General features: G+C 42.1%; 2 protein-coding genes across 2 annotated transcripts in view; one reads left to right on the forward strand and one right to left on the reverse strand.

Annotated features, from left to right (window-relative positions):
* The window catches only part of SMAD5 (SMAD family member 5), a 320505-nt gene that overhangs the window by 181937 nt on the left and 115939 nt on the right, over positions 1–22629 (forward strand). The window lies entirely within an intron of this gene.
* The window catches only part of TRPC7 (transient receptor potential cation channel subfamily C member 7), a 148002-nt gene that overhangs the window by 49679 nt on the left and 75694 nt on the right, over positions 1–22629 (reverse strand). Inside the window, exon 3 of the mRNA XM_063123309.1 lies at positions 3211–3375. Coding sequence (XP_062979379.1) covers positions 3211–3375 — 165 coding nt within the window. The remainder of the gene's footprint in view (positions 1–3210; positions 3376–22629) is intronic.

The following is a 22629-nucleotide window of genomic DNA, read 5'->3' on the forward strand; positions in this document are numbered from 1 at the left end:
AGATTCTGGCTGGACATCAGGAAAAACTTCCTGACTGTTAGAGCAGTAAGTCCCTGGAACCAGTTACCTAGGGAGGTTGTGGGCTCTCCCACACTAGAGGCCTTCAAGAGGCAGCTGGACGGCCATCTGTCAGGGATGCTTTGAGGTGGATTCCTGCATTGAGCAGGGGGTTGGACTCAATGGCCTTATAGGCCCCATCCAAATCTACTATTCTATGATTCTATGATGGGAGTTGTAGTCCAAAACATTCTAGCTGGCTGCATGTTCCCCAGTTCTGATCTAAGCATCTATTTGGAGAAGTAGCATATCTTTGGATTAGGCCATTAAGCTAATAAGAGACCTAGGCCTACCTTCCACAATTGATGTAAGCACTTCTATTGTTACTGAAATAAACTTGAGCTAGCACAAAAGCAAATGAACTCTTTTTGATATAATTTTCTTTCTCCACTGATGTCAAAATAATAATAATTCCATATTCAATCAGTGTTGCATCAATATTTTACTTCCAAGCTGCAGAAATGTTCCTTGGAGTCATAGCTTTCAAATCTTCATAAAAAAAATCTCATTTATAGCTAGATAAATAATGCAGATCTTCAGAACTTCTGGATCATCTAAAAACAACAACAACTTGAAAATGTTGATGTCTTTCTATCTATTGTCTCTGCTCAGCTGGTGCTCTTCAACAGCTGCCCTCCCTCTCATGTGCATACAAACTCTATTTATTCTTAAACTGGTATTTTATCATTCCTGTTAGGATTCAGAAGGAACACCTTGAGAGAACACTAAATAGAACAAAAAGGATGTATTCGTTTATAAAAAAACAAAACAGACTATTTCAGCAATGGTCTTTTTCAGTAATGCTAGCTACTTAGGATATATTTTCTGAATGGTGATAAGACTTAAATCCCACATCTTACCTAATCTGCTCTATAACATTATATGCACTCTGCAAGGGTGGACTTTTTGCAGATTAAGGATGGAATCCTATGCAGATTGTTTAGATAGAAAAAAGCCCTAAAACTCCGGCATTCCCATGTCAGCTAAGTTGGGAGCTGTAGGACTCTTTTCATTCAAAACATGCATAATATTCCACCCTAACGTTTCTAAATTGGGTATTTCAGCTTCTTCCTAATTGTCGACATATCTGTAATTTATTGCACAGGGCAAGGTCAAAGCCACATGTTTAAGCTACATCAGAGAAAACACATTTAATGGCTTTCGCAAGCTGCCTTTGTGTGGGCCTTTTCTGTTACATTTAGCCATTTCAGTTCATCCATCTCTTTGCTCTAGACAGCCTTCTAGATGGAATGAAAAGACCAATTATTGTTCAATGAGAAATGCTGTTTTTTCTTCAAAAGATAGGGAAAATGTATAGTTTGTGGAGAACCTCTCCCTAGGTTGTGGGCCTCTACACTAGGGCCATCCCACCCCTATCCCCAAATGTGGAGAACGCCCCCCACACTGGGCAATCCCTTCTTTCACTTCCATTGCTACTATGAAACTATAGCCCTTTATTTAAAATACACCTTTTCCCTTAAGGTAGCTGGTCATAAGATGTGAGACAAAACAGATCAGAGTAGGGTGACCATATGAAAAGGAGGACAGGGCTCCTGTATCCCTTTTGTATAGAAAAGGGAATTTCAGTAGGTGTCATTTGTATGCATGCAGCACCTGGTGAAATTCCCTCTTCATCATAACAGTTAAAGCTGCAGGAGCTATACTAGAGTGACCAGACACAAAAGATGGTGGGTGGGGGAGTGGCTGGGACAGGGGGAGTCCAATGGACTCCTGGTTGCCTCACAACTAGAAAATTGCAGCAGCTACCCCCATATATATAAAGAAATGTATGATACTGAGCAATAAAAGATTAGTGTGCCAATTTCAAAAGATGGCACCAATTTCAATCCTACCTTAATTTCCTGGCTTCATTTTCACCTTTCAGTGGAAACAGTAACTGCCAATTTACCAGCACACCACATTTACAATATAACTTTTCTCAAGCACAAGTCTGGAGTAAACTCCCCCCCCCTTTACTGTTAACCCATTCAGACACTCAGTGATCAAAACAAAGCATAAGAGTTATATTTCTAACTCAGGTTCTTTGCAGGGTTTGATCCAGAGTTAGTAATGCTATGGTAGATCTAATTCAATAGGATATCAGTTATGACCAGCTTAATTGATTTTAATGCCTATACTCTAATCATGACTAAATCTCTACCCAAACTTTAGCACTTAATCTTGCAGTTCTCCTTCCATGAACAAATGGGGCTACCTCATGTTGGGGTCAATATTGCTTCATCTAATCTAGACTGGCAGGAGCTCTCCAAGGTCAAGTTCTAAGGAAGTCATCTTGTTTCCCAGCACTGCGTCTCTGAGATCCTTTAACTCAGGGATGGACAACATGGGAAACTCCCCTCACCATTGGCTATGCTGGTTGATGGGAGTTGCAGTCCACCAACATTGTCCACCTCTGGATTTTTTTAACTGAAGATACCTGGGATTTAACATGGGTACATGTAAAGGATGTGCTCCACCACTGAGCCATGGCACAGATTTCTCCTGGGTTTTCCCAGTGGACACCTATAGATCCTGTAAGGGCATTTGTTTTCACACATGACATCCAGTAACTAGTAAAACTGGCAGTAAACCCTCCCCCATTTATACTCCTCCCTTTCTCACCTGTCTCTAAATATTCCATACAAAACAAATGAGCACTAGTAGCACATTCAGACAATTTTTATAGATTTAAAAAAAAAATCTAAAAAAAATAAAATAAGATTTTATAGTTTTAAGTTTTAAAAACATACATATATAGATTTTAATATGTGAAACGTTTCAATATAAAACACCAGCCTCTCCAGTTATTTCAGTCTGTGAAAATGTATAAATTGGATGGACTTCTAGTGGTCATTTGTTTTGTTTGGAGTGCTGTCCCATGCACATCAAATCACCTGCATATTAGTTGATTCTCTAAATATTGTTGTTGTTTTGAATGTTGTTAAGGAACAACATTCAAAAAGAAGTTTGCTGCTGGTTGATTGGCTTCTTCCCATCCCTCGGTCACCCACTGAGAGCCCCTTGAGATTTTCTTCTAATCCTTGCGCAATCAAATACAACAAGGTTCATTAGTTAAGCCTTCTATATTTGTATCAAGCCCACAGGATATTTGTAAATAATGATAAATAAACATGCACCTTAACCAATCTGTACCTTGCTGCAGGGAGCGATCCAATATGCTATGGCGAGGAATGGAAGGCCTATGGAGACTCCAAAGACAGCCAAGAATTTCACGGCCATTGACTGCTGGCGTAAGCCTGAGAGATTTTCATACCACATGGTGAGCAACTGCTGCTGACAGTTGGGATGGGCAACGAACTGCAAGAGAAAAATAAAGGAGAATAAAATAATATGCCGGAAGAGTATGTAAGAGTTGAGACAGCAAAGCTGTACACATCCCTCGACTACCGAGCCCTGCGTGGAGACAAGAAGATGTGCTTAGTAGCCATAAAGATATAAATGGAACTCTTGTAAAGCATTTAAAGCTTGCAGCAAAAGTGCAGACCAAATTGATAGATTGGCACCCTACATTTAGTACTCATCATCTGTATCTTATCCAAGAAAACATGAATTGGTCCAGCAGTTCAGGCCTCCTATCCATGCAGATTTCTTTCTGACATCCAACAGCGCTCAGCGTCAAAGCAACTGGAGTTTGAGTTGCCATCTTGTGTTAGGTTCATCATCTGAACATCTGCAGTCAAAGAAACTCAAGTACTTGAGTATTCTCATTCTGACTGTATTGACGAATGTATCTGGGATCTTTGTAACTTTCAAAGCATGCTCAAACATCTCTCCTAATTCTTCACCTAAGAAGTCTGGTGTGAAATGTAAAATTAGGAAGTTATCCAAGAAAACATTATAAAATGGCAGTTGAAGAATGTCTAGGTGTTTTTTTCTGGATAGAAATAGTCCTGGACTAATATACCTTAAATAAAATCAATAATATAAATAATGGTTATCATTTGGTCTGAATACTTCTCTGAACTTTGCAATGCAGTTACTGGTGAAAGATAGCATACAAAATGCCTATATTAGGGAAGATTGTGGACAAAATGCATGTACGAAGAAAAAATTGTAGAAAAATAAATGTACATTTCTCGTGTGTGTTTTTCATTATTATTATTTTAATGTGCAGACTGATGCAGAAACTGGATCAAACTGACTTGTGTGACTGAATACATGATAAACTGACATGGGCTGGAAATACACTGATTTGTCCATCTTTGCGATTATGTTCACTTTTCTCTCAGTGCAACAATGATTTAATGGAACCATTCTGCAGTGAGCTTAATATGGAATATAATTTTCTAAAAAATTCTAAACATTGCAGGGTGATTCAGCAACCCAGCATGTGGTGGACTCCGCAAATTTGCTTAATCCACTTCTAAAGACATTTAAGCCAGTGCCCATCATTTCACACTATGACAGTGGAATACATACATTTCACAAAGTAATTATGTATTTACTAAAGAAATACTTTCTTTTGTCTGTCCTGAACCAACCTCCAGTCAACTTCATTGATGGCTCTGAGTTCTAGTATCAGGAGACAGACATTTTCTGACACTTTCCTCTCTTTATTTCTGTTCTTTCAAGTTAACTATGTTAGAAGTGAGCAGGGAATACATAGATATCAGCCCTAGTGACCTCCATTTTCATAGAATTTCCAAAAATACCTACCAGATTACAGAAGTAGCTGTAAAATGTGGTGAGTCCTTAAAGGGTGGGAAGGTATCCAGAGACATGGACCAGATCTACACCAAGCAGGATATAGCACTATGAGGCAGGAGCCATACCAAGCAGGATACAGCACTATGGAAGTAGTATGAAAGTGGCATGAAAGCAGTATATGGTACATGTCAATAGGCCCCAACAGTTGACAGTGCACTTCAATACCACTATAAAGCAGTAGTGTTGCTCCTGCCTGTTATATACTGTTTTCATACCTCTTTCATAGCACTACATCCTGCTTGGTGTAGATCTGGCCCTACTTTCAGAGAGTAGTATTGACACACCTAGGATCTTGACCTTCTATAACTAGTTCTAGGAATCACAGTAAGGGTGGCTTGGATAAGATCTAGCAGTGGATGGATATCTCAGAGCTCATAACATCACTTTTAAGAATCCTATGAGAATCTTCAAAAACACTCTAATGGAAAGGATACTGCATCATTGTCAGAAAATGCTGGGCTTCATTGACACAAATATATAGTATAGTCATAATACTGCTATGTAGCAGACACTTGAAACTGAATTGTCAGAGGCTGCTTCAACATTAGAGAGCCATTTGTGTACAGCTGCTCAACTTCACCATGAGGATTCTCTCATTTCACCATGCCACTGTAAACCAGTTTGTGGTAAAAGTGGCAAATCCAACCAATTAAAAAGCAAAGTGACAATTAAGGAGTTTATGCATTCTACACATTCACTTCTATACCCATGCTGACTGCACATGAACATGTGCTTTTTGCAGACATTCTTACAACGTATATACCCAGAAAATGTAGTAAGAACTGTGCATGTGGAGATACATGCAGACTGTGGAGATCCCATGAAACTGAATCCTCTGGATTATGTGTTTTTCATCAGCACATAGCTTGGGTGGGACAATGCGAAAAGAAATAGAAGTCAGAGTTTGACGCACTGTAGGCTTGGAAGTTGCATTTGGTCAGTCCTTGACAGTGACCCTTCATAGCACTCTGACTAATAGATCTTTACTTCCATGGAACTTCAGAGTGTGGTTGAGTTCAGCATGTGCTATATAATTTCCCACTCGTACTGTAATAAATGTACCACTTTTGTTCACCACCAGTTTCAACCCATTTCCTTTGCAGGAAGAAAAGCCATCATCAAAATCCCTGCTTGCCTTTCATTCCTCATGTAGAAACAGTACAGAGAATTAAACCTGTGTTTAATCAAGCCAATGCCAAAGGCAAAGTCAGAGTCCAAAATGTTTTCTACAAAGCAAATGAAGCACTTATTAGATTTAATGTTAAAACTCCTCCTGGAGGGGTGATGACATCTCACATTTGGAATCATTAAATGTTGTCTAATTTGAGCTTTGAAAGAAAATTGATGGTGGAAATGTTCAGCTGGAGAACAGAAGAACTGGGGAAGTTACTGAAACAGAGCATGACCTAGATAATAATAGCAGCATTTTTAAAAATAATAATATATACAGCACCGTGCAACAGGATAGACACTACATGCTAGGGTTAAAAGCAATGACTTAATATGAGCTTCCTGTTAGGAATGGATGAGTCTGTTGATTCTAGTTTCTCATTTTTTCCTTTCTTTCTTTCTTTCTTTCTTTCTTTCTTTCTTTCTTTCTTTCTTTCTTTCTTCATCACTTCATTCATATATTTGATTTGTATCCCACCATTCTTCCCAAAACAATGGCACTCAAGGCAGCTTACATTTAAAATCAAAATGTGATTAAGAAAACAATTAAACAAATACATTAAAACACAATTAAAAATACAACCATAACAGGATAAAAACAGCAACCAACTCAACAGACAATTACAGGCCTGCTTGAATAAGAATGTGTTCCCCTGCAGGTGGAAGGACAGCAAGGGGGCCAAACTAACGTCCCCTGGCAGAGAGCAGCCCCTGACAAGGCTCTTCCTCACATCGCCACCGAACATGCCTCTGAAGGCAGTGGTCTTGAAAGAAAAGCCTCTCTAGAGGATTTTAAAACTCAGGCAAGCTCATTCATCTTGTGTTCATTTCATCGCACTTCGATATCAATTTGTTGTTGTTGTTTTAAAAAAACCTCTGCCTGAAAATTTGTACACATTCATAGGTTCTCTTCATTGGTTCACACGGAAATGCAAATGGAACACATGTTGCTCATCCCTCCTTCCTGTGGACTTCCATAAGTAACTGAATAACTGTATAGATGTGTGAGGCTACGTGATCAGCAGACTATTGCTTGGCCTGGTGCTTTCTAGCAGTAATTGGACCACTCAGTCCAGTGGAGAATATCTGCAGTAGAATAGCCTTTACATGCCAGGTTTAAAATAGATCAATGTAAATGTGCTTCCTATTGCCTTCCATGAGTAATGAAAGAATTTTATGGTGGCACAAGGCTGGCTGATTAAGCAAGCCACTTGTTGTGCTGGTATTTTTAATCAGTAATTGAACCATTCACTTCTAACAATAACCAATGGCATTTTGAGGGTAGCACATTGTTTTAATTGTGATGGACAGAGGCATCCTGCTCTGCCCTACACATATCCTTTTTTTCTACAAGGAGATTGAGAATTCTAGTTCTCCTTCCCACGCCTTATGACACTTTCAGATGCCATTAGGGCCCATCACTTGCCTCACCAGCACCATCTCTTGTCTGTTGTTGGCCAGCACCTGAGTTCTAGTAAACTGTAAGAATCAGGAAAGTAGAAGACGTTTCCCCCCATATCTTTGCTCTTATGAGCAACTCATCACTGGACGTTGAGGTGAGGGGTGGAAGAGACACTCTGGCTGCTATGAAGGTGTGGCTACTCTGCCTCAGCTCTCAGTGCAGGAATCTTCAAGAGGAAGCTGCTTATAGAAGGAACTACAGGGAGAGAGTGACAGCAGACATTCTGGCTGCCATGAACTGATGGTGAAAATCGTGATGTATGAATTGTGCAAAATCGATTCCATCTGTGTTTTGTGGATTGTCAGGCACATTTCTTTCCATTGTCCATACACCTACAGAATTGGATTTTTTTTAAATTTCCGAATTTGCACACGTATGAATTTGTGTGAATGCTAATTTGTGCACATTCTCCCCAAATGTACATTTTCACGCTATAGCCTATGGTGGAAATGCAAATCTTTTGCTGGGATTTTTATTAATGAGTATTTTTCTACAAGGAAATTTGCACAAAATTCCTGAAGGATTGAAAAGCAGTCCGCAAGTCCTGACAGGGGTAAAGCCAGTCCGCTGCAGAATTCACAGGTCGGATTCATAAAAATACAAACTGATTTGATTTCTCCAACATCCCTAGATGGAAGTGCCATCCCACTCAGTCCTAGAAAGGGAAAATTAATGGTCAGTGCTTTCTGAATGCCTCTGCTGTCAGGGGGGCATGATTATGCATCCAGGATATGGGGGAAGGTTACCCAGGTGTCATATATATTGGCAAAACACTTTGTTGGGTTTCTGATAGGAATGTGGAAATCACCTCGAAGCCTATCCTCTGGCTGAATCAGATCACAATTTTTTTGTTTCTGCTTTGCATGAAAAGTGTGAAGTACTTGGGTACGTACAAGGGCCTACTTAGTACTTTTCTAGGGCCTACCTAGAAAAGTATGCAATCTTCTCTCACTTGTGCACACTTTTGTAAAAGTAAGCTTTTTGATCCATATCTTTCTAATGTATGCATTTTTGAACACATTTATTCTGCACAAATAGAATTGCAAGTTTGGAAATATCTGAGCTTTAACCACAGATTGTGCTTGCATTCATGTGTAGGTTCAGGAGGTGTGAATGGGGTGAAATTCTAGCCATAAACAAATTGTAACAAAGATGCCCTGAATACAATTTCCTTTGTGGAAAGATTATATATAAGTTAAAATCTAATCTAATAGTGAAATGTGGGTCTCCCAACTTTGAGTTAGATCCTGATTTAAGCTGGATCAATTGTACTGGCAGAAGTGGACTTCTCTGCCCTCTCCTTCCCAGGACAGCCCCTCAGCCCCATGATGACAGCCAGAAGACCCTGCTGAGTGGGGTGAACTGTAGCATAAGTGAGGGAGGGGGTATCCCCCCAAATTGGACAAAGCGACCTTTTCTGATCAGAGTCTTCCCTCTTAAAAGGGCCCTTACTATCGACAAAGGCAGGTCCTTTGTGTTTCAAACATAGCCTACTGCAGGGGCTGGAGGGAGGGATGCACAAGAATTTTATTCCTGTTCAAAATCTTGTGAACATCTCCCGTTCGCAACCTGAAACATAAAGGTGAACAGGAGTGTAATTCCCAGGATGATGATGATGATGATGATGATTTCCCAAGCTTGCATTTTCATTTGAAAGTGCGCACTTCCAAGAGTGTGCACAATTCACAGTCCATCTCTCACCCACCCCAAACCCTACATTTTCATACTTTGGTCTATGTGGGGAAGTGCACATTTGGGGGGGGGGGTGCTTGAATCTTGAAAAGGTGCACTTTTCCTGTTGGAGGGCGGAGATTCTTGTGTTCAGAATCGAGAACGAGGTAAGACAAGCATCAAGGTGAGGAAGGAAGAACCTCAACAAATTCAAACATCACTCATTTTCCTAGCTGGTGGGCACTTGCAGGGAAGAACTGGCAGGTATGGAGGTGCTGAACCTTTCTTTTGCCTGCTGACTCCCACCTGTAAATCACCTCCTCTGGGAGTCTTTACCCCCCAGCCAGGCTCCGAGCCAAGAAATGAACCCAGATGGAGATGAATGAGCTTGGGGGACATTTCCAGGGGAGATTCAGCATTACCCTTACATCTTGTCCACCACTACCCCCTCCGTAAGCCACCACATTCCTGTTATCTCAGCAAATGGATCAAGAGTTTGCCAATGTTTAATTCCCCTTCATAAGATTAGGTGATTAAATTGTCAATAGATTCTCTCAAAAATAAATGACCGCTCACTTTCCTCAGTCATGTGCATAACAGTAAGTGAGAAACAAGGACCCAGGGGATATATTTTTTGCTGATGCAGTAAATATGCAGCTTTTATCAAAAATCTACGAAAACTTTGGATCACTTTTCAATCTCCCAAACACAAATGCAATTGCCTCGTATCAAAGGAAGGCTTCCTAAAGACAAAATCACTGTCATTCGCAAAGCTTCACAAAATGTTTTTTTTTTTACTAACCCCTAGATAAAGCTTCTTTGATTTCCATGTCTACCCCAAGAATGACTGCATCTCTACCTTGCATATAATGTGGTTCTAAATGTTAATAATCTTTCGACATGATTAAAGATAAAGATAATGAAAACTAGAGATAAAAGAAATGTTATCATTGTAGTTTATTGTGTTTGTGGAAAAACAAAAAAAGGAGATTAAGACTCTTCAAGAGGAAAAAAAAACTAGAAGAAAAGTGTTCAGAGAGGCACAAGCCCCAGGGAGAGGATGACACATTTCTATATAAATGATATCTGGGGGTGGGGAGGGAGACAGTGAACACCCCCACCCCAACAACAGTAATTCTAACTTATCGCAGTTGCCTTGGCTATAATTAAGATCTTTATAAAATATAAAATGGCAGCATTTAAGTTGTGTGGTTTCAGATGATTATAGACTCTTGGGAGCACACAATCAAGTTCCATTGCTTTGGACACTGACTTCAAAGAGATGATTATCTCTGTTCCTAGAGCTAAGCATAGTTGTGTGACTATAAAAGTAGCATCTGGATGGCAGGTTCATCCATAGCTGATTTAGCACTGAAACTCTGGGCTCTAAGTAAAGGGGAGAGGTAACCACAGAAAGGAATACCAAGTAGCAGAATGGTCATTTATAGTACACACCCTGTGTTGGATTATGCCTCCCATGTTCATTGATTTCTTCCCCAATATGCTATTTGGACTGGTGATAATCAGATCCAATGTGGCTTATACATCAGATACATGGAGTCAGTAGGTACAGTTGTGCTTATACAGATGTCTGAGTGGTGTAGACAATGGGTTCGTACAGCATGACCACCCATAGTCAAGGCTGAGTGCAGGTTGTTGTTGAAACATGGGTTGTTGCATTGTGTGAACACGTCTATGCTAACAATTTATGGCTTCTTAACCACAAATAACCCTCAGTTCACAGCCAAACAACAACCCATGGGTTCTCTTTGTAGGTTGTTCCTGGTTAATAAACCAGGTTTTGTTAGCATAACTGGGTTCGCACAACACAACAACAATGACAACCTACAGTTCGATGACAATCCATATTCAACACGGTGTTGTCACCCCCTCCAAAGGAATTTTCCTATATCCCTAATGGTGAGCCCTACCTGTGAGAAGTTGTTGGAGAATTTCTCCTCTTCCTGGAGAAATTCTGTGAAATTGCCTCCCCCCACCAATTTTTGTGCCCCAAAATAGGGTGGAGAATTTCAAAACGTTAATTGCACAGAGTTCTAATACACACAAACACAACAATATTAACAGATGTAGGAAAAGAGATACAAATTTGCAAGATAGTGGCTTGGATCCAAAGGCAGTTCTCCCAGTATGAGGCAGCCTTCCTGAATTCTGGGTTCTAGTCCCCACTTGGCCATGGAAGCTCACTGGGTGACTTTGGGCCAGTCACAGACTATCAGCCCAACCCACCTCACAGAGTTGTTGTGAGGATAAAAATGGAGAAGAGGAGGATTATGTATGGCGGGATATAAATACAAGCAAGCAAGCAATCAGGACCAGTGTGTGTGGGAGGGGGCACCCAGGGGATAACAGAGGGGGGGGGGTGGAGCTAGGAAAGCTCCATTACACAAGTGGAGTCCTGCTTGTATTTCTTTGGATCCAACTCAACATCAGTTATAACTTCAATAAATGGTCTTGGATTACTCTGCAAAGAGAATATGTAAATGAAAAGGGGTCAGTTATGTTTGAAAACACTGTTTGCCATGTTGCTGAATGTGCTGCTCTTTTGTCATTGAAAAATCTTCCCCCCAAAAAGGTAATAAAATGATAAATCATCAATAAATAACAGAATTGGAGTTAATTGGGAGTTCAAATAATTAAAAGTTGGAGAATGAAATATTTAATGTATCCTTTCCCAGATCCAACAACTGATTATGGGTATGTGGAGTCTTCAGTGTGACCTGAGCTCTCCTGTTGAGAAGGGCTGCATCTTTTGCAGCCACTGGAGAGGGAAGTTCTTCACATGGACAGGTTCATGTGTGGGTTCATCCATTAAGTCCAACTAGGTAGCCGCCTAGGGTGCAGACTTCAGAGGAGCACAGACTGCCCCCTCTCCCCACTCCTGGGGTTGGAGGTTTTGGGGGGTGGAGGCTTGGCTTGCTTGCGTGCACCCCCGCGTGGCCAGCCTTTTCCTGCAACTGCAATCAGAGGCCCCGAGAGGCGCCACTTGTTTCCACTGTCCGTGTGTGTGTGTGTGTGTTGCTTGTTGCAAAACCCTCAGAGACGACGTGGAGGAGATGGAAGAGGAGTGGGCCAGGGGACAGCAGAAAGCTCTGTGGGCTGGGGAGGCGGGTGAGGAGGACGCAGAGACAGGCAGCCCCCATGGAGCAGCAGCAGCTCCAGCATGCCAACTTCCCCGTTGGGGGCTGCAGCTGCTGGAGACCGAGTGGAGACTGCAGGGCAGAGACCATCCCTCCCCCAGCCAGCCAGCTAGGGCTCATTTGCAGCCCCTCCTCGCAGGGCGCGCAGAGGCACAGGAGCAGCCGCACGGTCTGGGGCAGAAGGGGTGTGCCCGGCCTTGCTGCTGCACCCCAAAGGAGGCTCAGACGGGCTGCCCTTCCAGAGCTGGGTGAGGGCTGGCCCTTGGGGAGGCATGGAAGAAGTGGCGCCCACGGGCTGCCCCTCAGAATAAGGGGCGAGGCTGCACCCCAATAAGATTTGGGACAGCGTAAGTGAAACCCCATCACACACACCACCATGAGGTAGGCCTCCCCCTGCCCGTGCCCAGAGCTCGCCTTGCCTAGGGCACAAAATAGTATGGCACTGGTCCTGGGTTCATCCATTCACTGGGGTGAGTGAGAGAGCCTGTAATGTAGAAACTCACGGTTTTCTGAAATCTCAAGTAATTTGTTATAAGTTTTCATTGTGAGCACTTTATCATGGACTGCTCAAAACCAAAGTTAATGAGTTGGCCAGCGAATTATCTATTTCTTACATTTCATTCTTTGCTATTATTAGAATTCCTTTGTTTAAATAAGTAGAAAATATTTCCCCCCAAAATGCAGGTAAAGTAGTACTTATTATTAACAATGTTAATGTTAAAGGTATCAATCATTGTAGAAAATTGCCATGGAATGGACAGTTCTATTTATAGCTACTAAATTGTAGTAATTGTTAACTGAATTTGGGCATACAATCTATTCTCAACATGCTGCAGTTCCAATAATTATTGTAATATGGAAATAATGGATTGCATTTGGTAGCAAAGTACTTAACGATTGATGCTGTTATCATTCATCAGATATTTTAATCTACTTTAATGTTCCACAATGTAGGAACAACTAAAGAAGAAAAACATCAGTTGAATAGAAATTGAGAACGAATTTCAATCAAACTTAAATTTATTGAAACATTTCCCCTCTACAAAGCAGAATTAGAGTGGACTAGAAGCCTTGGAAATGTTAATCTTTCTTTTATTATTAAAGACAAATGTGGAAGGCACAGAACAGGTTAACACAAATTTAGGCTCTAATAGTAAGCCTATTTTTTATTATGTTTTCTCCATAAACTAGTAATGGAATGACTCAGTAACCTTTTGCGGTACATAGCAGTATTAACTTTAGTATCTTCAAAGAATTACATTATTTAGCTATTTGCCTTTCTTAGAAGCTGACATTAAGAACATTTGAAATGAGGCACTTAATGGCATATTTAGAATGCAGGATACAAAGTGACAACACTCAGGGAAAAGCCATCATCAAAGTGCTCATGTTATGGCAAAGACCTTGTTGCAAAAGAAAAGAAAGAAAGAAAAGAACGTTGGCCATTTAGGCTGCAAACCTTTTCACTCTTATCAGGGGGTTCAACTCTCATTGAACTCAATGGAGCTTCCTTCTGAATAAACATTATAGGATTGCTGTCAGTTTCATTTCCCACAAGTATAAGCATACATTTTATTGCACAAAATTATCATCTACTTTAATGCGTCTAATACACAATTAAAATTGCAGAATGTACTCTGTAGATGGGAAATATGGTTGGCGTTTTTTTGGTGCATCAAAAATGGGACATATGTGTCATCCTATTTCCCAGAGCTGGCCCTACCATTAAGCAGAGTGAGGTGACTGCTTCAGGCAGCAGATTTGAGGGGCAACAGAGCAGCCTTCTGGTTGTTCTCATGAACTCTCTGGCTGTTCTCTTGTGTTGAAGGACAGAAAAGTATAGGTTATCCAACCTGTACTGGACCCTAAACCAACCTGCTACCTCAGGTGTGTTAGAGGATGCTATTATATTGCCAGTGTTGAGGTAAGATTCAACTGCCAGTCTAGTATGCTTCTGTACATAGATTGGGGAGGGGGTACCATCTTGTCATTTGCCTCATGCAGCAAAATGACTTGGTCTGGCCCTGCTCTTTTCTCTATGCTGAATGTAGAGAGCACATGTGCCTTATTTTACAGAGAACAGTCCTCTATTTGAAGCCATCCTCTATTGGAATGGCTGTCCATTCCAAGTCCAGTTTAGTGATGAAGAACCAGAAGAAACGACAGCAGAGGCCTTGAAGTTGCATTATGCAATGCATTGTGTAACTGATCATGCAACTGCTTTGCATTCATTGTGCAATGTATTGTGCAAGACACTCTACACAACTCCTCACACAATGGGTTGTGTAAGTATAATGGGCAACAGCTTGCACAATGAAAAGATTCAATGGAGCCTTGCTAGCACTATTTGGGTTTGAAGAATATTACCATTGGATACTGCCCTGTGTCCTCTTTTGTCCTTTGGGGTGGGGTGGGGTGGGGAGTGATGCATAAGTGTCCACCCTAGTTGAATAAGGAATAATTCATCAGAGATTTAAGTAAATCTAGGCAGCAATCCCACAAAAACATCAGTGGGTTTAGCCTTGACTCCATGTATTTCATTTTCCACTTCTCGTTGCTCTACTTCAAAAAGGATAGATGCATGTATGGAGAAATTGCAGGAAAGGCATTTCCTGTATGAAGTTCACCTCTGGAAGGATATTGAAATAAAACAAAGCTTTGTCATACAACATATTTTTTGTGAACCGCCCAGAGAGCTTCGGCTATTGGGCGGTATAAAAATGTAATAAAAAATAAAAAAATAAAAAAAAATAAGTCATTTATGGAACAATAAATATGAACCGGTCTGTTGGTGGTTACTGCTTACCAGAAAAGCTCAAAATGAAACATCTCCACACAAACCCAGTATATGAAGCATAGCAATGTAGGATATTTCCATGTCTTGTGCTGACTCAGTCCAAACTATATGTTACATATTTTTCTCCCTCCAGCCCACCCTGCTGTATCATGACTCAGCAAGTGAATGGGCAAATTTGCATAATCAAAATAAGCCACCAGGGTGCAATTTCTGGAATCTCCACCTGAGCGTGGCTTGTCGTGTCATCTGAATAAGCCACAGTGGCTTATTTTGATCATGCAAATCAGGTCAATCCGTCACACTATAAGCTTTCCCACACCTCTTGTCAGCCACTGCTGCTCCACCAGTGATCTGTGGTAGTGAAACTGACCACATAATGGATAGGACTCATATTGGCATAAACAAAATAGTCAGGGGGAGGGAAACCTCCCATAAGATAGTTGATTGCTGTGGCAAGTGTAATCTATAGGCCCACTTTTAGCTTTTATACTGTATTTTATATTATAGTTTTATACTGTTGTTTGTTTTGAATTGTCTTAATTTTGTGAACTGAACTGACCAGAGAGCTTTGGCCATTGGGCAGTATAGAAATGCAATAAATAAAAATTAATAATGAATAACTTTTTTTCTCTGACCCTGTTCTGATGACACACTAAGCCATGGTGGTGAAGTTCTTTGAGCTAAACTTTCTGGCTTAGCATGTCATGTGAATCACGACTTAGTATGTCATGTGAACCATTCCTGACCATGGTGGCTACATAACCATAGTTCAAACATGCTCACTAACCATTGCTGCAAAAGGGTTAATAGCCTAACCATGGTTTAGTGTGTTGTCTCAACAGGATCTCTCTCTCTCTCTCTCTCTCTCTCTCTCTCTCTCTCTCTCTCTCTCTCTCTCTCTCTTCCAGGATACTTGCTAGGTCTAGGCCTGTGGGTTCCAGCCGTGAATATATTCCATTGGGACCCAGATTTATTCCCCAGAGATCTACATGTCTATTGATGCCAATAGAACCCCCTCTTAGGTTTGTTGCTATTTGTGTGTGGGGCTTTCAAGAGGGGTTGGAGCTCTCTCCTTTCTGTGTGCTGGGACACTATCCCCCAAATCTCTCCCAGTCTGGCAGTTAAGTTTGGGATGCAGGGGTGGGGGGATCTATTGGTTGGGGATGTTCTAGGCAGGTGAAAATTAATTGAAGAATTGGTTTTATTTGAGATGATTTGGATATGAAATTAATTGGCTGGCATTGCCTTCTGTATAATTTAAATAAATATTAGTAACTATTCATACATTTGGATATGCAGATATAAATCAACATATGCACATGTGAGGCAGCCTTGTGTGTTGTGGGTCTGGGTTCGAAATCTTTTAAGTGCATCACAACACCCTGGGGCTTCCTGCCAGAGAAGGACAGATGGTTCGTGCCAGAGGCCTGCACTGATCACATTGCACAGGGCTTTTGAAATTAAGCCGAAGACTGCATGAAATTAGACCAAGGGCCACATATAGCCTTAGGGCAGGTTGCCCACCATGAGACATTTCTCCACAAATAAAAGAAAGCCCCAAATGTTAATGCAACACTGGCCTTGAAGGTCAGTGTTGCCAGCTTTACAAATGAAGATGAATTGTTTGTACATCTTTCTTTGCACATTTGTTTCAGCTGCTGAGTAGATAATTGAGTAGATAGCCTGTTACAGGTGCCCAGTTCCCTCCCCTCCCCCACCCACACACTCAGACCCCAGGCCGTGACTAGCTCCTAGTCTAACCTTTAGGTACTTAACAAATGTACCTATACACAATTTGGAATTCCTCCCTCTCCTTAATTTCAAATGCTGGAATGTTCCCTTTTTGCTTTTGTACTCATGATCTATTAGCATCACACTATGAAAAGAACATACATTAAAAGGTCTGCCACTCCTGGAGAAATATATGTAGTCTAAATTGGGAGCAGCCCAGGTCACATACTCAGGAAGAGATATTAATTGGTTTCATTAATCCTTTTAACTTTAGTAATCAGAACTTTTATGTGCATTCTGTGTTGTCCTTTTAGTCAACCTATTTTGCCCCCCTCCCCTCCTACACAGGGATCCTTAGCTCATGCAGTTCTCAAGATGGAAGCTTATGACTTCAAATAAAATTAATCACATGTGCGTAATATACTAGATGAGAAAGTGTTACAAATGGCCAGTATTATTATTTATGGAAACCTAGAGAAGAAAGCTCTTTGGGCGTGAACGTACTTAGCATATACAAATTATGCACAAAGCATAATTCATAATTCAGTTGTTGAATAGTTATTGTGACAGGCATATGAAGCACTGATATAAGCAGGGTTCATATCCCAGGAGGTCACAGGCAAAGGCTGAGGATTTCAGTGAGGCAGAAGAACAGGCTTAGCAATTAGGGGTTGTATTGGCATTGGTGGCCAAAGGCTTGTTCTCTGCTGTCCCCATAGAGATGTCATAGGGACTCAACTGGGTCCAGAAGTCCAGTGGACTCCCCCAAGCCTGCCCCTCAAACCCAGTTCACTGAACCACAGTGCATTTGCTGGCCTGCTCTTCATGTTCGATGACTGCCCGGCAGCCATCTGTCCTTGTCATGTCCTTGGCTATGGAAATTGCATATTTCTCATGTTGCATAAGTGGTGGCCATAAAGGTCCCATTTATGCAATTTGGAAAACATGCAATTTCTGGAGCTGCCATTGTTGTGCACAATGGAAGCTCTGATGGAGGGCGGGCAACCACATGACTTTGTCAGGCACTCACTGGGCTACAAAGAAGTTCATGTGGTGATGCAAGTGGGGGGAGGGTGGCAGCAGCTTGGTGGGTACCCGACAGATCTGGACGTGGGTGGGTCTGTCCATCCCTACGATCTAATAAGCTAAGATATAGGATGATAGATTTCGGTGGAATATGGAGAGAAAATTCTTGATCATAAGAAGAGTTTGACAATGGAGCCAATTAACTATAGGGTGGTGAGCTCCCCTCTACTGGCCAGACAGGTATCTGTTGGGGATGCTCTAGCTCTTGATATCCTGCCTTAAGCAGGATAGAGTTGGACTTGATAGCTGACAAGCCCCTTCATACCCCATGATTCTATGAGATTGAGACAATGGTCAAAAAAAGTATGGCTGGATCTGATCTGAGTGAAGGTCATTTGAAGCATGTTGTGAGGTGTTGTGTCCCAGAGGAAATATAAAATAATGAACCCTTGTGGCATACGAAGTCCGGCTGCACACTGGAGCTCCTGTGCTTACTCTGAATGGGTTGGATCCATTCTTAGAGAAAACCCATTAAAATCAATGTGCCTGGCTATGGCAATGGACTGGATGAGGGCTAATAAACTGAAACTCAATCCAGACAAGACTGAGATGCTGTTAGTGGGTGGTTCTTCTGACCAGATAAAGGGTGTTCAACCTGTTCTGGATAGGGTTGCACTCCCCCTGAAGGAGCAGGTTCAGAGCTTGGGGGTTCTCCTAGAATCATCTCTGTCCCTTGAGGCTCAGGTGGCCTTGGTGGCACAGAGTGCCTTCTACCAACTTTGGTTGGTGGCCCAGCTATGTCCATATCTGGACAGGGATAATCTGGCTTCAGTTGTTTATGCTCTGGTAACCTCCAAGTTAGATTACTGCAATGCACTCTACATGGGGCTGCCTTTGAAGATGGTTCAGAAGCTGCAGCTTGTGCAAACTGCAGCAGCCAGATTGATATCAGGAACCAGAAGGTTTGAACATATAAGACCAACTCTGTGAGCCCCTGCCAAAGGAAGTGAGGCAGGTGGCTACTAGGAGGAGGGCTTTCTCCGCTGTGGCACCCCGGCTGTGGAATGAGCTCCCCAGAGAGGTCCGCCTGGCGCCTACACTGTACTCTTTTCATCGCCAGCTAAAGACTTTTTTATTCTCTCAGTATTTTAACACTTAATTTTAACTTAAATTTAAATTTTACTGTTCTAACTCTGTATTTTAATCTAACATCAATTTTGCTGCATGTTTTTATCCTGGTTGTGCTTTTTATACTGTATTTTGTATTTGTGTTTTAACCTGTTTGTTGTTTTATTATGGTTTTAATTTTTGTGAACCGCCCAGAGAGCTTCAGCTATTGGGCGGTATAAAAATGTAATAAATAAAATAAATAAATAAATAAACAAACTCTGGCCTGCTTGCATTGGCTGCCTGTACATTTCTGAGCCCAATTCAAGGTGCTGGTTTTAACCTATAAAGCCTTATTTGGCTTGGGACCACAGTACCTGATGGAACGCCTATCTTTTCAGCACCATGTCAAGGCTTTTCTCTTCTCCCAGGCATTTAACAGCATATGTTGAGTTTTTAAACTGACCCCTGAATAGTTGGTATGTAGTCTGTTTTTATGCTTTTTATGCTTTTAAATTTTGTATATTAGTTTTTAAATATTCAATGTTTTTAATCTTTGTAAATTGCCCAGAGAGCTTCAGCTATGGGGAAGTATATAAATGAAAATCATCATCATCATCATCATTAATGGGACTTGATTTTAATGGCTCTACTCTGACTAATTCTGGATCCAACCCAATTGCTAAATGTGCGTGGGTTTTTCCAAATAATTTGTCTATGTATTTATCTCCAGTATTCTGATATATTATGCATCCGTATTTCCAGAATTTAACAGAGAAAACGTTCCTGATCTATCTTTGCAAGGTACTTGTATTTGGGTTCCTTCACCGTATTCACATGCCGTACACTTTACCATTCAGCCACTGTCCTTCTGAACTGCATTGCTTTCGTATTCACCCCCTCTTCTTGGCCACACCGTAGCATTCGCATTCCAGTTTGTAACTATCTCTTCCCATCATCCTGTCTTGCAAATGGGAATTAGGTATTGGGAGGAAAATAAGCAAACACATCCCCTTCAGGGAACCATAAAGGTGCTGGGAGAAGAATGGGGAGGGGGCAAGGAAAGGAAGTTTTCACATCATTTTCCAAGCACATCGGCTCTGTGACCGATGCAGTGAAAACTTTGAATTTAATGGAGCAGTCCTGCTTTCTGTTTGGAGCATCTTCCCAGTCTTAATAATTAATAATGCAATTATGAAGGGGAAAGTTCCTAGAATCATTCTGTATTTAAATAGAATTTGCACACCCATCTGGTGAAATGTTTAATTTTTATTAGTTCTTCTCCTCGCTATGCTGCCAAAAAAATAATAATCCAATTTATACACCTTTCTGTTAATTACACTGAGACCCAGGACACAGAGGGGTGCTTTGCCTTGAAGTGGAGAGCTCAGAATTGTGCTGCCAGCTGTGGAAAGCTGGAGTTGGGCTCTCGAGAGCTGCAATTAGGAGGCAGCCTGGGAAAAGGTGCACTTGACATCTGGAATGAAGGTGATGAATGGCCACCTCTGAAGGAGAACTGCTGGCGTCAGACTGGAATGCATTAAACCCAAAGAGGAGGCAGGAGTGGGGGGGGAGGGGGAATTACCATTTCACTTCAAAATGAATTGCAACAGGCATGTCATAAACCTTTCAAAATAAAACCAAAGACGCCATCTAGCCATGGCTAAGCACCTTCTTGCTCCATTTGTTCAGCAAGCAGTGGCTTATGGGTGTAAGGCAGGGGTACAACGAGGTAATTTCAGAAACTTGAATTAATGGTCTTAATGGTCTTATGGGAACCCTCTTTAAGCAGCCATGTGAGAATGGTCTTATGCAAACCCTCTTTAAGCAGTTGTCAAACACACAACTAACATTACTACACTCTTCTACACCCCACCACTGACAGGTCATGCTTTACAACTTCTCCTACATTCTTGACCAAAGAACAAAAGACAGTTTTCCAACCCTGATATAAGAAAGAAGTACTCTGAGCCTGTGCAGTTTCATATTTATATTCCCTTGAAATAATTTATTCCCCTCCTTAAGGAACCCAAGGCAGCATACATAATCCTCATCCTCTCCATTCTATCTCACAATGACAACCCTGTGAGGTAGATTGGTCTGTGACTGGCCCAAAGTCACCCAGTGGGTTTCCATGGCGAAGTGGGGACTAGAACCCAGATCTCCCGATTCCCAGTCCAATACTCTAGCCACTACACCACATTGGCTCTCATGGCAGCTGGACAACCATCTGTCAGGGATGCTTTAGGGTGGATTCCTGCATTGAGCAGGGGGTTGGACTCGATGGCCCCTTCCAACTCTGCTATTCTATAATTCTATGGCACCCTCACAATTACAGGAGCAAAATGGAGTTCACTGCTGCTGTCTTGACACTGAACACATTTACCTTAGAATAAACACCATTTTATTATAGAATGGGCATTCATACACACACACACACAGTATATATATGGTTATTGCAGTCAAAAGCATCAGTAGGTCATGACGTCAGGAAAGCTTGTCACTGCCCTCACTTCATTTGCCACTCTCTGGGCTGTCCATTGCCCCCTCCCCTGGGCTGTGGGGCCTTGGACTTTGGCACAAATGTCTGGCTTTAGCTGCACCACCTTCCTCAGGCAAGATGCCCAGGACAGGCCATTTTCTCCATCGTACAATTGCTCACTTGTTCTCCTTCTGCCTCTGGGCCTACCCTTCCACCTGCTGCTCAGAGAGAAAGGGAACATGAGTGAGGGAGCAGTGACACAGCTACTCTTCCTTTGTCTCACCCCCATTGCTTGTTGGTGGTTGCAATGGCAAAAGGAGCACCAACAGAACCAGGAGCTTTGGTGGTCAGCAGTGAATTCCAGTGGGTCTCCAGTGATGCTGAACCCTGATGCTCAGGGCCATGTCAATGGTAGCCATGGTCAGGCACCTGCCAAGGGCCCACTGAGGAGAGCCCCCTGGAGTTCCTCCTTCTCTTCACCACTCCAATCTGCTTGTTCACTTACCCCTCTTTCTTGCCCAGACAATGGTGTCGGTGAGAAGGAGGAGCAGTAGATGCCTCTGCCTACTTGCTCTCTGCCTGCCAAGCAAGCAAGTGGTAGCAAGGAGGAGGAGGAAGAGGAGGAGGAGGAGGAGCAAGAGGACCTGGTGACAATAGCAGTGAGAAAGTAGACTCACTGAGGGAGTGGGGGCATTGGGGGTGTCTTGCCTCCAACACCTGGAGCTGACGCGGCTGATACTGGCCCTCCGCTGATTTCAATGAGAGAGTTTAAAGCATGCCAAGATGGAACATTGTTAAATCCAGGAGGTGTGCATGCACTGGGCACGCCCTTGGGACTTGTTCAGACTGTGGAGGCTGGTGGCTCTGATTTCGGCAGGGCTGTGAATCCATTCTGGATTTCAGTCAGAACCCTAAAGGAGCTATCCAAGGTGCTGAACCTATTTGGGGGGGTCACCATCCTTGCCTGCTTTCTGATTATCTGTGGGATGCCACTTCTGTTCTGATTGATCTTAAAGTGCCCTGCCCCCACTTGAGGTCCTTGATAAGAACTTAAAGAAGATACACTAGCTTGGGCAGCAAGCGCTGAGATTTCTATTTCCCAGTACCTGATGCAACGGCCACATTTGCAGCTGTACAAAAAGCTCCTTCTCACCAGGAACAAAGCCAGCATTTATTTCCCTTGGTTTGTTATGCATCATGATCAGATCTAGGGGGATAAGATGTACCCAACTGTCCCAAG

The sequence above is a fragment of the Elgaria multicarinata genome, chromosome 3, assembly GCF_023053635.1.
Source record: "Elgaria multicarinata webbii isolate HBS135686 ecotype San Diego chromosome 3, rElgMul1.1.pri, whole genome shotgun sequence".
NCBI classification, from domain to species: domain Eukaryota; kingdom Metazoa; phylum Chordata; class Lepidosauria; order Squamata; family Anguidae; genus Elgaria; species Elgaria multicarinata.